Source organism: Argiope bruennichi, chromosome X1 (genome assembly GCF_947563725.1).
Source record: "Argiope bruennichi chromosome X1, qqArgBrue1.1, whole genome shotgun sequence".
Taxonomy (NCBI): Eukaryota; Metazoa; Arthropoda; class Arachnida; order Araneae; family Araneidae; genus Argiope; species Argiope bruennichi.
This window is the reverse complement of record NC_079162.1, coordinates 51,028,917-51,045,509: the sequence shown is the minus strand read 5'-3', so window position 1 is coordinate 51,045,509 and position 16,593 is coordinate 51,028,917. Positions and strand designations below refer to the sequence as shown.

Genomic DNA, 16,593 nt, shown 5'->3' with positions numbered 1-16,593 from the left:
CTTTTAAATCTGTAGCACTTAATTATAATATTAATTATTAATGAAATTCTTTAATTTCTTCTTCTTAGTGACGTCAGTGTTTTAGCATTTAATACGGATGATGTTTTAATAATTCAATTTAAAAAATACAATAAAAATTTAAGCAAACTCTATTTTAAACATTAAAATTATTTATTAAAATATATCGACAAAGTCAGATATTCTGAAATTTCTCAGTATTAATTTTCAGATATAAATTTGGATTCCTAACTCAAACGATTTGAAACTATAAAAAAAAATTCTAATAAAATTTTATTTCACAATAATCTGCACTCAAGCGATATTTTTGAGGAACATAATCTTGAAAATTAATTTATTTTTAATTTTTCGTGACGTTAATTTTTATTTTAAGATTCATATCAAGTGAATTTTTTTTGTTAATGAACATAGATATACAAAATAAGTTCGCTTCTCGATACGTATTCAGTTTTCAGAAATGTATGATACATTAAAATTTAATTACTTTACTTTGGTATTTATTTAGTTATGTATAATTAAAATATGTTGTGTTATTATCGGTATTGAACCCGTTAATTAATGTTTTGAAATCCTATAAAAATGTCTGTCTTTAAAAACAAGAAATGAAATTGGTTTATGCATAAATATATAATAATAATAATTAATAATATAACATAGAATGCTTCGCCTTCATTCATTATTTAAACTAACAATCTCAGATGATAAAACCGAACTTCATGATGATTGCTTTTAAGATGAAACTATTCTTCTATTGATAAAGCGGAATATATTTTATGTTAAATTATTAATCATAGTCATTTATGTAACGCAAAAATGAGTTATTTAGAATTTAAATGAAGAAATTTTTATTTTTTAAATCTTTTATTGAACTACAATGTGATTTTTCCATTTTTCTCTCAGAAGTTTTAAATCTTTTGCTTCTTTCTAAGGACATTTAACAAAAAGTGAAAGGAATAATTTTAATTTATTTTTGAAAATACTAGTTTTTGTGCATTTAAAATGAACAATTTCAAGGGAATTTAAAAGTAAGATTTCTGATTAAAAAATCTTTCGAAATTTCAATACTTTTGTACAATGTAGGGTATATGCCTGAATAACTGGAAATCGCTTTTTAGGAGGAGCATGCGTTATTGGACGAACTTATATATTCTCAAGCATGCGTATAAATTGTAACTGCATATATAAATAGAGTTACTTCCGTTATTGGACTAACTTATACAATCTCAAGTATGCGTATAAATTGTAATTGTATATATTAATAAAGAGTTACTACTTTTTTAACTATAAGCCTCACTGTCCGTATATAAACAACAAGTAAATATACATATTCATTTCTAACTAGAAAATCAAAAATCACGAAAATAATAACTTCAAATTCCTCGAAAAATGGCACTGTTTATTACTCAATATGAGAGTTTATCTCAATTTTTTGAGTTCATTATCATATTTTAAAAATCGTTAACAAAGATCTCGACTGATTATTATGACTAAAGTATAGCATATGTACTTCGTCATTTCTGTTTCTAAATTACAATCTTGCGTAGGAGGCGGTATGGCTTTGAGTGGCAGAAGCTCCCATTTCGTAAATCTGGAATTCTTAAATGAAGAATAATACAAAAATCCTATCAGAAAAATATTATACCATATTCATATATATTTATGATTAAATGAAGGGAAAACTATATTCTACCATTTATTTCCACAAAAGCGCACGTTTTCAAGCCTCTTTGTCATTCATTTTACTGGATATCTGCTTATTAACTTGGGTTCTTTTATGGTTACCACATGCCTGTTGTATAATATTGTATTCAATATTAACAATGTTACACAAAATTGCGCATATTATTAAATATCGTATGATACTGTGCAATATATGCGTGCTACTGGGGTAGTAAATAAGAAACTGAAGAAAATATTTCACAAATAATTGTTGTTTCTTAAATATTTGTTAGATAATTTCTGTAGGATAAGGATATACAAGTTTATTCAAAACAATTGCACCTATTACTAAAGGCTATAGCTTCTATCTAATTAATGGTAGGATGAAATAATTTGAAAAAAAATGTTGAAGGTGGCTTGAAGTTTAGATGTGCTAGTAATAATTGCTTTTTGTGACTTTTCTTAGTCACAAAAGCAAATTCTAAGCAGCAATCGCTTCATGTCACATACCGTGGAGCACATTTTTAACCATTGTTATACGTTTGATAATCTAATTCAAAACATGTACATAATTGCAATCTGAATCCTTTGAAGCTGCATCTTGGTAATTGCATTTGTGACAAATAAAAATCACAACCAAATGGTTGCCCATTTCACTAGCCTGCGAAACCTTCAGTCGCTTATTGTTGCATGCAAAGGCGTCGTTAAAATAAAGACATATGCCAACAAAATGAAGGTACAAGATGTAGTTTCAGAAGATTTAGATATCCACATGCTTGTTCTGCTCATGGCTATCAAACAAAGCATCAGTGGTTGCAAACGTGTTCCACGGTAACGGACGTGAAATAAGCTACTTTTTGGATGACACCCGTGCGACCAAGGAAAATCGCACAGTTTAATTAGTTTATAAGCAAGCAAAACTTTAAGCTTCCTTCAACATTGAGTTCAAATTTTTGTGGTTTATGAATAAGTTACAGCCATTTGTAATCTGTACAATTATGTTGAATTTGCTTGTTTTTCTGGTGTACAATAAAGATGTTCATAAATATGTTTGATCGTCTTGCCTCTATTACTGAGAAATATCACCAACCATAGATCTGAATCTGTAACTATTCATAATAACGAAATATATCTCATATTAAAACCATTCTTGTTATGCTGTATCGGTCTTAAAAGTTATTCTTATAAAAATAGTGGGAAAAAAAGGGCAAATATATCTTTATTTTTAGATTTCAAAATATTTGAAAAACTTGATTAAATATAAGCCTTGGAGAATAAGATTAAGTATTGTCTCTTAAAAATCAATGCCTCTAAAAGATATAAAACTAATTAGTAAATTATTTTGTTGGCTAATTAATTGCAATTTTAACGAAACGAAGCTGTTAAGAATGTAAAAGAATGATGTCTGTGAAAATCCAATTGGAGTTATAAAACCAGTTATTAAATTATCGAGTCTGCCATTAGTTTTTAAAACAATAGGAGTATCAAGTTTTGCATCTGAATTTATTTCTCCACCAAATTCTGGTCAAGTTATAAATTTTCTTTAAATAATTCTTTTTAAATTTGCGGTATTCGCATATGTAAAATCTAATATTTATAACAAATATTCTTTAGACTGCTCTTGAAATTATTGAATAGTCATTTTCATAAATAATTAGTAAGTATAATTTAAAAAATTATGTTTTAGAAGGAGGGGGAAGGGGCAGAAAGCCAGACAGTATTGTAATAACCAATTCAGATAATATTGTCTTTATAATTCAATTTCAAATAAATTCAGTGACAATTTTCCAAAGTTGTATTATGAATATAAAAATCATTGATTAAACTGTCTTCGAGAGATATTACGAATATATCAATGAATATACAGAGAGATATAAGAATGTCAGAAGATATTGCGAATTTCGACATTATTAATTTAAAAATGGAAATTCATTTATTATTAAATCAAGAGAACTTGCTTTGAGATAATTATCTTATAATGAGTTTTTATTTTCTTATTGCCTGTGTCCCCAAAAATGCTTGATAATATTTGAGCAGAATGTGATCATAACTTTATAAAATATTAAGCTACAGTTTTAAGAATCAGAATCGCCTCTTTCATAATAAATATGTATTTGTCACTGAATTTTTTTCTCAATACATATTCCCTGCTTAATAAAATTAAGTGAAATTTATTAAAAGTTAATTATTTCGCAATAATATTCACCTGTCTATCTATTGGTACATTATATTATTAACTGGCTTTCTCGGAATTAATACTTTGAAATGATAGGGAAGGCATTCAGTTTTAAAAATTGAATGAACCTTTTCAGAGTTTGATACCTTAATTGAATTTCAAGGTTGCTTAAAGTAAAAAAATATTCAGCAATTTTGAGTAATTAATTAGATGATTAGGGTAATTTATTTCCCAGGATAGTAAATAAATGCGACTTAACTAATATTTCAGACGGAATTAATTATTTAGAATTGTGATGAAGTAATTTATGTTTTAATTATTTTGGTGGAATTAAAGCAATCTAATAAAACTTTTAAAAAGATATCTAACAAAATAAAATTTAGATAAATTATTTTGAACATTATGTCTCTTAAAATATTAAAAAAAAGATTGTTGGTTATTTGACTAAATTATTGCCAGTTTATTTTTTAATATATTTTTTTATATATTTTGATAAAAATCCGTGAGTAAATTAGAAAATCTGAAACTAAAATTCTATTATTCAAGATAGACATTGTATTTTTTTTAATTGAAGATTTAAAGAGTACTACTTCATATAAAGGAATTATATTGATGTTCAAAATTGAAAGATTTGCATTTATCTTCGAATTTAATGAATTGTATTCGATGAAAGATAAAGCTACTGTTTTAAAATACTAATGCAATTATTTAATATCGACTACAGAAATATAGATCGAGAGAGCATGATGCACTTAAAAGAGCGGATTATATCAGCATACATTTGTGAACTTACCACTCTATATTTGGATGAATTTTGCGGTCTCTGTTTGTAATTTTTAATGAAAGTGAATGAACATAAATGTTTTAAAGATGAAAATAAGCTGTGAATCCTCGGGAAGCTGGAAGTAAGAAGTCTCAACTACAGATTTTTTGTGACTAGAATATGACTTAAGCATCGAGCTCAAGTTAAGGAAATCTGAAAAAGGCATCGAACAGTCAAAATGGCTAAAGGTGTACAAAATTTTCCCATTACAGCAAAAATATTACTGGCAGTGGCGGATTTCCAACTAAGCAAATGCGGCAGCTGGCTAGACAGCAAATTGAGGCTCGCGAACCACAGCGGACGAACGTTGATCAGATTGAGAACGTTCTTAGTAAAAGTCAGCGTAAGAGTACCCTAATTAAGTGAATAACATCAAACCTACCTATATAATTTAAATTTATAAAATGTGGCTCTCAAAAGAGATTTCAATCGCCGAACTGTTGAAAATTGGCTCTGTTGACTAATGACTTTGCCGACCACTATTCTAGGGTATCTAGGCTGAGAGGAGATCCATTAGCCTGAAGAATTTTATTTTTCTTATTGCCAAATAAATTCATAAAAATTCAAGTTCTAGAACTGATAAAATATTAAATTAAAATTTATACTTAATTAAGAATAATTGGCCAGGTTCATCTGTGTTTCATTATGATCATTAGTTATTGGAGTATTAATAAAACGGAACTTGTGTTTCAATATTATTGTGTACAAGTGTGGATGACGAGAAGTTTGGAATCATAAGAGACAATTAAAAATAAATATATACTCAGATTAGTAATAAAATAAAAAAATATGAACCTAAAATAAAAATCATTAACATTTTGAAAATGCTCTGAAATGTGAAATTAAATGGACCATCTTATTAAAGGAGGAGCCTCGTAATATAGACATTTTATGACGTGAAATCCTTAAATACTCCACTGATTATAGGAGTACGATACATTCTGAGATCTTTCATCAGCTCTATGCAGGAACAGGGAAACAAGTTTCAAGTGTTGCTGTTTCTAAAATTTTACGTCAACGACGAATGTATTGCATGATAAGAAAATTTTTATTTTCGCCCATTTCACTTTGACTCAAGGATCGCTGGAGCGTCGAACCTCTAATATTCAAAATATGTTCATCTACAAGGAATCGGGAGCACGCTATTTGACTGTGGTCTCAAATTACGAAGCCAACCCTAAAATAAGCCTCATGCAACTGGAAAGCTGAACTTTAATCTAACTAAAATGAACATGAAGGTTTTATTTCTGGCATTAGTAAAAAGAAAAAAGAATTCTTCAATATCAGGTCAGAATATGATGAAAATACCTTAGAAAGCAATCTCCAAAAGTTAGATTGCACTTAAAGTTTTGTTAATGCAAATTTAACAGTTTTGCATATTCATTATTAAAAAAAAAGATTTTACTGAATTTGGAATTAAAATTTATTTAAAAACACTTCATAGAAATGTTTATTTCAGAGAACAATTCAAAAATATGAAATTTATTGGAAAACTTAATGTGATGTAATAGTTCTGTTTCAATTATTTCATTGTTTCTTTATTCCTTTTGTTTGATGCCTCATATCAATATGTTCTGTTATTGTCTATTCTACTCCTCGCTCCCCGTGGATTACATTAATTCAAGTCTCAATAAATTAATTATCAATATAACTCGACATCTAATTTCTTTATTCGTATTTTATTCCCGTTCAATCTGAAAAGCAGTAAATTGAAAGCGGAAGTTGCTTTAAAAAGCAAAATAAATAAATATCGCAATTTTTCTTAAGAAAGGGAGATTCAAAAACAGAAGTTCGTTGGAGAGGATCTTTCAAAAGCGATATTTTTTTAATGTTGTGTTAAATGACAATGGTTGCGATTTTATTGGATAAATGTTAAGCGAACATTGAATAAATTCTAACTATAACTTATGTAGAAAATAACATAATTTATCGATAAAATGTAACAAAAAGATTTTGAGTAAAAATGCTTACCATTTAAGAGGAGAAAGAAAACAACTGTCTTCGAAAATATTATATATAATAAAAATTCGTAAGCGAGTAACTATAAAAAGTATTGATTGTGTAATAATCTATATTTAATCAAATGAAATCTGGAATTATATCATTTTTACGTCAAATAAAATTTTATGCTCCACATAAATAATAAATAGATCTTGTAAACCATAATCGATGCCGAATTCTTTTTCCTTAAGCCGGAATTATTTTATCTTCAAAATAAATTAAACGAGAGCATATACTTTCTAGCTTACATATGATGCACTTGTTCAAATGTATCATTCTATGTGTACTATGCAAGCTATTGCTGCGTATATGATAATATTCATCTTCTGAAATTAAAAATATTTGTTTTTATTACTCGAAATAGCTATTAAGATTACAATTCTTGAAAGGAATCAGTTATTATTGTAGGATCTTCTAAATATCATATATTTTTTTAAGGCCGCATTTTAAATATCTAGAGTAAAAACAAACAAACAAAAACATAATGCGTTTTTTGCAACCGTAATAAAGAGTTTGAAATATGCCATTAAAGAAACAAATAATAGCGATGAATCATTCCATTTCAAACTTGTAATGTATTTGGTTGTTGTTGTTTCTGATCCCAGGTGGTATAGTTGCGTTATACCACCACCATGAAACCAAAGATCTCTAAAAAGTCCAAAAACAAGAACGGGTCCCTTAAAATCTCAAAAATCGTAACATTTAAACATTTAAGAATATGATGGGGGGGGGGGCTTGATCTGCCTTGAACCAAGGACATTCGAAAAAAATGACAGTGTTTCTTTAAACGCTTCTTATTATGCCATGAATGAAGATAAGTAGAAGTTCTGTGCTGATCGTTGTAGCTAAAGAGCTTGTTGTAATATTTTGAAAGACAGTGACTTCTTCTCCGAGAAAGATGTGGTAGATCACTCTCGAGTACAATATCATTAGTGCAGCTATTACGAAGACCAGTAATTATTCTTGAAGCGATTAATTGCACTCTTTCAAGTTTGTCTAAGTTAGCTTTTGAGGCACAAAAATAAATTGGGAAATCATACTCCAGAATTGGTCTGAATGTACTTGATAATAAGTAAATATGAAAGTATTATCATCATGTGACATACGTCATATGATGATGTATCATGATGTCACACACGTCAAGCGTTTCACGCTTATTTTATTTCTGGAATCCAATGCTATTTTTACAGGGGGGGGGGAGAAATCACCATCAGAGCATTGATAAAGAATATACACAGTTAAAATTTGAGGACATGTAAAGTTTTCTACAAGGTTAAGATGCAATATCAATTTTTCCTAGGGATTGCAATATCGGACCAAAAGTTCAATACCGGTATTCGGTATTTTTTAGATCTTAATTCCGAGATACCTGGTTTTAATGCCGGTAGTAGAAATTTTAGAAAAAGAGAGAAAACACAGGCGTTTCTTTGTTTTATTTGCCAGTTTTATTAGAGAGTGTAAGTCCTATATTCCAAATTTTTTTTCTGAATGAATATTTATATTTAAATAGCGTCTATTTCTTACATTTATCCATTCATCAAATGTTAGACTAAATGTTTCACCATTTATTTTTAATTGTATTAGCTCGTGTTTCAAAGAATTGCGAATACCGTTACTGTAGTTTATAACAGTTCTTATAGTATTAATCGATGTTGGTAGATTTTTAAAACAACTGGCGGATAGTGATTTTCTTGATTCACTAGAAGTGCAAAAAACTCGAAATGGCGTTTCATCTAATGCTGCCATTATACTTATAATTTCATCCAAATTAACTTTAAAAAATAAACTAAAATCCCTGATGGCTTGGGCTTAGAAACTCTCCTTAAATTATATCTTCATCGCTATTAGATTCTTTCCTCTTTAAGAAATGTGTATCATGTTTCGTTTTTAAATGTGTATAGAGTTCGCTTGTACTTCCTCCGTTCACTTTAATAACTCCTGAACATTTTTTTACATTGTGCAACCATATTCATTTCATCATATAAATAATGAAACCAAACCGAAGTATTATTAACTGGTTTTTTATGTTCTTCAATGTTATTCTTATTCATTTTTATGGGTTATTATTTATGAGTATTTACATAATAAATCTGAAAAATATTTTGAACCCTAAAGTATGATATGCAAATACAATGTGAATAACAAACTGATCAATTAAAAAAAATATCGAAATATTACGCACTTTCTTCACAACTACAACCTTGTTTTCGCAGATACGAATATCAGACTACGAATCCTGTTGGTGTGCAGTATCGCTCGGAGCTGTAATAGGATAGTTTTGACCCGCCTCTTTGGATGATTCATTACCAGTATTTTATCACTTCTCTTGATTGTACGATGCAACTTTGTATTCACAGTCGAATTAATTCCGCCTGTTAGGGAGACATAAAAACAAAAACGTATTCTATTTTGCTATGTTGGCGATCCCTGAACATATATTGGAGACTATTTAAAAAATTTCTAGCAAATACCGAAAAACGGTATTTGAATTTGTGAATACCGGTATTACAAAATTTACAAATGGCTCAAAATACCGGTATTCAGTATTCCAGTATACCGGTATTGCAATCCCTAATTGTTCATACTGAGAATGTCTCCAAGCAGGATTCTCAGGATTTCTAAACTTTATTTTAGGAAAAAATGTATAGAAAAGTCATTAATTTTGAAATTTTATTTCTTTTGAATTTTTGCTCTAAGCTATAGCAATTCCTCAATTCCTTTTTATTTTTACTTTCTTGTTTGTGAAGTGCAGAGAGAAAGTATTGTAATTGTCAAAAAATTCGAACACGAGACTTTGAAGAATCTCCACAGTTCAGACTTCTCAGAGTCTGAAAAGCACATTTTTGAAATTATGTTTCTCCACCTGTTAACACGGCAACTCAAAAACGCTTTGAGCAAGATAGATGAAAGTTTGTATTTGAAATTTTGTAGTCGTTAAATTTAGTTTAGTAGCCCAATTTCGTAGATTTCTATCAAATTTTTAACGAAATCTGTTAAGAGGAATTATATCTGTCTGATTATGCAAATATAAGCTAACACGACAACTACAAAATAAACAGAGAGTAATTGTCAAAAAATTCGAACATGAGATTTTGAAGAATCTCCACAGTTCAGACTTCTCAGAATCTGAAAAGCACATTTTTGAAATTATGTTTTTCTGCCTGTTAACACGGCAACTCAAAAACGCTTTGAGCAAGATGGATGAAAGTTTGTATATGAAATTTTGTAGTCGTTAAATTTAGTTTAGTAGCCCAATTTCGTAGATTTCTATCAAATTTTTAACGAAATCCGTTAAGAGGAGTTATATCTGTCTGATTATCCAAATATAAGCTAACACGACAACTACAAAATAAACAAAGTCAAATGGATAAAGTTTTGAATACAAATTTAGCATCTAAAGTATAGATATCAAATTTGAAATCAAATATGTCAAAGCGTTGACCGTATATCGGCCTGTTCCTTCACGAGCATGTATGACATTCGGTTTGTGATTTTGTGACTACAAGTAGATCTGTGTCAAATTGTGGTTTCAATCTGTCGCAAAAAAGGGGTTCAAAATACACAGTCCCAGGAATTAATCGCAAAAACAAAATCGCCAAAGATAGCACACTAGTAGTCTCTTCGTAACCATTGTCCTACTCTGGCATGCGGTTAATAATATACAATTTTTTATTATAGAGTATGCGAAAATATTTTGGGGATACATACCACTCCCGCTAATCATTTCATTTAGTATTTCTTCTTTTTAGTATTATATTAGCATGCATATTTTCTCATATGTATCAAAATAATTCTTCAATATATTTTACAATTCCTGAACAACCGAATAAGTAATTTGTTCATTCAAAAAGATTTTACATTTTTTTTAAAGCTTTATAACCCGAAAAAATTGAAAATTTCACTTCATTTATTACTGAAACTCCAGTAAAGATTAGATCGAAATACAGATTACTTATGTATAAAAAAATAGGTAATATATTCCTTAAGATAGCTGCGAAATTTTGAACAAATCATTTGATAAATGAATAAGCTAGAAGATTTTTTGTTTTTATACCTCTTTTCAGTCAAAAATCTTCCTATATTTCATGAAATTTTCAAGACATTTGGACCATTAACTAGTATATTTAATTCATAGGCGTTATCTTTTCCGAAAATTCAAAAATTGTAAGTATTTTTCAATATTTTTTTAACAATTCATTCCGAAAGTTGTCGCATATGTCCAACACAGACGTATTTGTAAAAACAGGAAAGGAAAATCTCAGATACCAAAATACAACTGAGTGAACCAATTCACTAGGATAGATAAATTCGACGAATAAAATAAATTTTAGCTCTTTTTTTATTCTATTTAATTTAATTACACTTGATCACGAACACAACCTCTGCTAATATATACATAGCAGAAATGCCCAAAAATACAACTAGTAACAAGCATCCGTTCATAGCAGTAGTTAAAGCCAAAAACGAATGCCTGCTCTGCATCAGACTCATTAGTTCAGGCTCTTTGATGCAAAAGAAACAATTGTTTACAGAAATAAGCCAGATGACAAGTAGCATAGATATAATGGTATCTCCGAGATACTGTTTCATAATTACCGCTGCGTTTTTATTCGGTTACTAGTTGGAATAATGCCGTTGTGTATGTCCGCTGAGTTCTTATATCCAATAAATGTGCCAGGCAATACCAGAAATAATGAATGTATCTCATATACATTTGCATTTGTGTAAATAAAGGCTGCCTGAATATAATACTTGAGGAAAAAAGAAATATAAATCTTATCTGATAAGATCCTTGTATTGTTTGAAGTTCACTTGAAATGTCTAGACTTTTATCTTTTTTATATATTGAACTCAAAAAGCAATTGTGATGTAATTAAAATTATAGAGTAACGACTTATTTTATGTTGATTATTGAAGTATAAAGTGCGAAGGGAAGGATTCGGAAAAAAGAACCTTTGGTTTTTGAGTTTTTTTGATGGAATGATCCAAAAAAGGTTTCTGATTTTTAAAAATGGTATAATATTTTTAGAGAAGTTATTGTTTGAATTCTTAGCTTTCATTTGAAAAAGAAAGTTTTCTACAATTGATTGCTAATTAATTCTGGTAAGATAAATTTCAATTGCTATTGATTAAAATTTAGAGGTAATACTAGAAATCGATTTAATAAATTTAAAAAACAAAAATTGTAATACAAAGGATCATTTTCAAAAATAAATTTATATAAAAATCAAAAGATAACTTAGTAATATCTTTTCAAATATCAATCTCTAATTGAAGTCGTTTGAAGTGCTTTTAAAAGATTTCCTAAAAGGAAAATTAAAAGAGAAATGAGATTTAAAAAATTTTGAAGACCAATTTAAAATATACATAAAAGATGTTTTTGATTGAATGATTTTTGAGATTACTTCAAAAAGGAAATATAGAGAAATATTTTTATTGAAATTAGATAATGATTTTATTATCCTTTTGAAAAGAAAATTAAAAAAAGGAGGGGGCCTAATTCTAGGAATCTCTTTATAGTATTCCGAGAAAATATCAAAAGAATAAACTATACATGCCTGAATAAAGGACATTGTATGCCCACTGGAAAATTATCATTTGAAACAAATTCGTTTCATATCTTTGCACTATTTCTTTCTTATTTCAGAAGCAATCATATTTGAAATATTTTTACTTCTTTGTTTGAAATGTTATTTCACTCCCAAATGTCGAAATCATTAATATAGTAGCAGTCTCGTGATATTCATTGTAAAAGTGAAAAAAAAAATTATAATACAATTTCAATAGGAACGATTTTTTTTTTGAAAAGTTAGCGATCCAATATCATATAATTATATTATATGACCTGTATCATTTTTCGTTTTATGCTTTCCTAGCATAATAGTGGATTGGAAATTATAAACATTGCAAACACCAAAAGCAAAATTGTTGAAAATCTCAAAAAAAAAAAGTTTGCATTAAGTAAAACATTATCATTAGAGACCTATCTACGAGCTTCTTTGAAGTTGTTACACTCTAGGTAATTTTCACTTTTACTGTGTTTTAAAGAATTGTCATTCACCATGGAACATGAAAAACGATGTTTGAATTTTCACGACTGCGTTCGTACGAGTAATAAATTTTTGAAAAAAAATAGCGATCCAATATCGTAAGAATATATTATATAGTAAGAGTTCTTTTAGTTTCTTTTTTCCTTCAAGAATTGAAAACTAAAAAGTAAAGTACCAAAAGTGAACTAAACTAAGTACCAAAATTGAAAATGTTGCAAAAACGTTGAAGTCGTTCGCACTAACCTTAGGAACATTTACCCTAGTGACCTCCTTACAGAATACTTTAAAATATTTAGAGGATTATCAAGCAATTTATTTCAATATAAAACGGTATTTATTTAATACTAAAACAAGAAAATTATGCTTGAATTTTTTCGGCACTTACATCTTTTATCTCTTTTAACCCTTTCTAAGGCCGCGGAAAATATGCTTCCCACTAAATTTATGTAGGTATGAATTTATGTAGGTTGACATAAGTTCTGACAATTTTTTTTAGAAAGACAGAAACTTAGATGCTTTAGTTCTTTATCTCACACAAAATTATGTGTCTTGATTTGTTACTTAATATTAATTAACCAAATTAATTAATTGATCAAATTAAATTTATCTAATAAGCTAAACGAATCCCTTTTCTTATTCTAATTTCAAGCCTAAAATATTTTAACATAATACGACTAGAAAAAAATGGCCCTTTAAAGGGTTAATCAATTAATACATATAAATCGATGTCGAGAGAGGAAACAATTTCAATACACAGTAATTCTACATAATTATAAAACATATGCAAGGATTATAAAAAGACCATAACTTCATTCAAACTAAAAAAGGGCCATTTTCAAAAACTGTTATTATATAATTGTCTATGATGATATCAAAGTATATACACAGAGTTTTCCCTATTTTATTGCTCATCTATTAACAAATAAACTAAGCTACTGCTGTGGTCTGACATTTGATAGACAGTCAGTAGTGTGATGGTAGTAGAGTAATTAACAGTAATCTGATGGTAAGATTTAGACAGCTATGTGCCTAAATATATATTTTATTTGCTTAGAATAAGCCCTTAAGCTGAAATTCTACAACCGAATGAAATTTTCTTCATTGTCTGGAGAGTTGGATTAAATATATTCATTAGTGTTGGTATAATATCCAAAGCATGAAAAACTATCTGTATGGTTTTTATATCCGATTTTTTTTATAGTTATATTTCAATCTGATATAGCACATCTGATCAATTCATTATAATTGTATAATCTGACATGCGTTAGTAAATCGACTTTAAAACCCGAAAATAGCAATCTGGCTTAGCTCCAATTTAGCTATATGGAAGTAGGTTGCTATAATGAATAACTTTCAAAGGAAACTAGATTGCATTTTTTGCTACATTTGAATGAAAGCATCCAAGCGTCAGGTTGTTCATTGCTGAAGCTCAAGACGGCGTACGAATTAAAAAAAAAATAGTTTTAATTGAAAACACTGTCAGATAATTGAACCTATAAACTTTTCCCTCCCATTTATATTCCTCAGTTTCCCACTCAGTTTCCCCATTCAGTAGCATACTAAACTCCTTATAGGCCCTGATTTCGTATTATTTTTCCTGGAGACTAGCATGAAATATTTGTGAATGCATTCATAATCAATCAGATTAAAATTGTTTCAGTATCGCAAACTCATTGATCAGAAATGATGAAAAAGATAAACAAATGTAGATTTCTCATTTATACGTGTATCACACATTTTCTGAGTTCTGTGTTCATAAATCAGTATGTCAAATTTGGAGGGAAAGAAATTAAAAAGCATCTTGTTGTTTATCGGAAATCAAATATAATAACTGAAAGTTTAAATTCTACACAGTTATAAATGTCTAATATGATCTTCTTCAGCAACACAAAGGAAATCCAGGCGGTACGATAATTCATCCCAGACTTTTTTCTTAATGCCTGGTGTGAAGCTCTTAAAGGCTGCGGATATACGTGTATGACGATAATGCTTCTTTATTTCTGAAGCTAAATCAAACAGCTAGTGTTTATTTCACTACTGCCAACTGATACTGACGAACCTAAGACACGCATTTCCGCAACCTTTCAAATCTTCACACCACATATGCGAAAAAAATTGCGGGGTGAGTTATTGTATCGCCTTGATATCGTTCGTATTTCCGGAAGGGCTCCAATGAAGACTCATTTTTGAATTTAAACTTGAATTGAAACTGAAGTTGAATTTAAACTTTAAAATTAGTTTTGATTTCCGATGAATAACCAAACTGTATTTTCTTTTGTTTTCTTTTAATAGCCCGGAAAAGTTGGGGTATTCATTTATAAGAAATCTGTATTTTATTCACTAAATGAAACAACTTTAATGAAGACTTCTAGGTACTCAGAATTAATTCGTCTAAAGAATAGGAAACTAAACCCTTTGCAATAGCTTCTTTTGTCATGTATTATGTCTACTTCGGTTTAATGGATCAAATCTATACATTTGATTTCATCTAGAAACTGCATAGTGAGATTAAAGTCCTCTAGGCGAATTGTAACAGTTTGATTTTTAAAAATAAGAAGAATAGTTTGATGTTTCCTTTTGCATTCTGAGATGCACGAGTAATATAAAAATATTTTAGATTGATTGAAATAGGCATTATTTACTTTAATATACCATAATCATAAACAATTTGAATACAAGTACACGTCTACACTACCCTGATAACCCTAAGTCGAAATTTGGTAGATCAAACTAAGAGCAGATTAACTTTCATCTGCTCTTTCAAAAAATTTTCGGAAATAATATATTTTTATGAACATTGTATAAATATACTAATAAGCTTAAATTTTTGAAATCATATTACAGTAATTTTGCCTTATTTTTCAGTCTATGTATCAACCATCATGCAAGAGTATTGCTTTTATTAGTCTTTCCACCCAATGGTTTCATTCTGGAGGTGGACAGAAACTAATAGAAGTCCCTTTGGACTTTCCTGATGATTGTTTGCTTATCTCTGACAACTGGACTTGCAGACTGTGGCTTCCCATGTGGATCGGGGCCAGAATTAACTCTTTCAGACGGCCTGTCGTCGCATGTTTTATCCACAAGTTCTAAAAGAAAGAATAAATCTTCCAATGAATGAAATATATTTGGCTAGACAAACAATTAATCTGAAGGGATGCTTCATTATCAATAATTGTTTTTTTTAGCTAAAACAAACGATCAGAATTTCCATTTCAGAAAACAAATTTTACTAATAATATTTAACAGGATTTTACAGTGAAATGCGGAAATGTGTTTATGGAGAGATTTTTTTCATTTATTAATGCCTCTATCTTTTCAGGAAGTTTAATTTCTTTTTAAACAATTTCATATTTTTATTTCTGAATTTTAGTTGTATTCATTTAATAAACTTTTCTCTTGTATTGCTTTCCTTGTTTTAATTTTGTATTACCATCTGTTGAGATAAATTCTTGCGATCTAATGTATTATGTTTTATTAACATGTTAAGCTTCAAACCTATTTTGAAATCCTTGTCATCTAGTCTGCAATATCCGATTGCTTTGATAAGACGGCAACAAGTAATCCAGGTACAGTTGCGAAAATAGAGTATATATTTAGGTGTATAATTTGTGATATCTAGTTTAAATTTTATGAAGAGAAATTTTATGAAATAAATGTGAATCTTTCAACAAAAAATGTGGCAACAAACGCAGCCTGATTGAAAATAATATTCTCAGTTAACAGCGACAGATGTGCTTGACGAGGTACAATTTGAAAGTATACTGTAAGTCACATGGGACTGGCATGGCACATTCTCGCAGTTTATTCTTAATATCGCATTTAACACGTTAGATGTTTCGTGAATCGCCTATATTCCCTATCTA

At 28.9% G+C, this 16,593-nt stretch overlaps 1 protein-coding gene across 2 annotated transcripts in view; it reads left to right on the top strand.

Moving 5' to 3' along the window:
* Nucleotides 1–16,031, top strand: part of LOC129958805 (uncharacterized) — a 205,479-nt gene extending 189,448 nt beyond the window's left edge. For both annotated transcript variants that reach the window (XR_008783319.1, XM_056071494.1), the window contains one exon: nt 15,593–16,031. Coding sequence is in view for 1 of the 2 variants with exons in the window: in XM_056071494.1 (XP_055927469.1) it covers nt 15,593–15,820 (228 nt within the window). In the remaining variant the exon portion in view is untranslated. The remainder of the gene's footprint in view (nt 1–15,592) is intronic.
* The last annotated feature ends 562 nt before the right edge of the window (nt 16,032–16,593 follow it).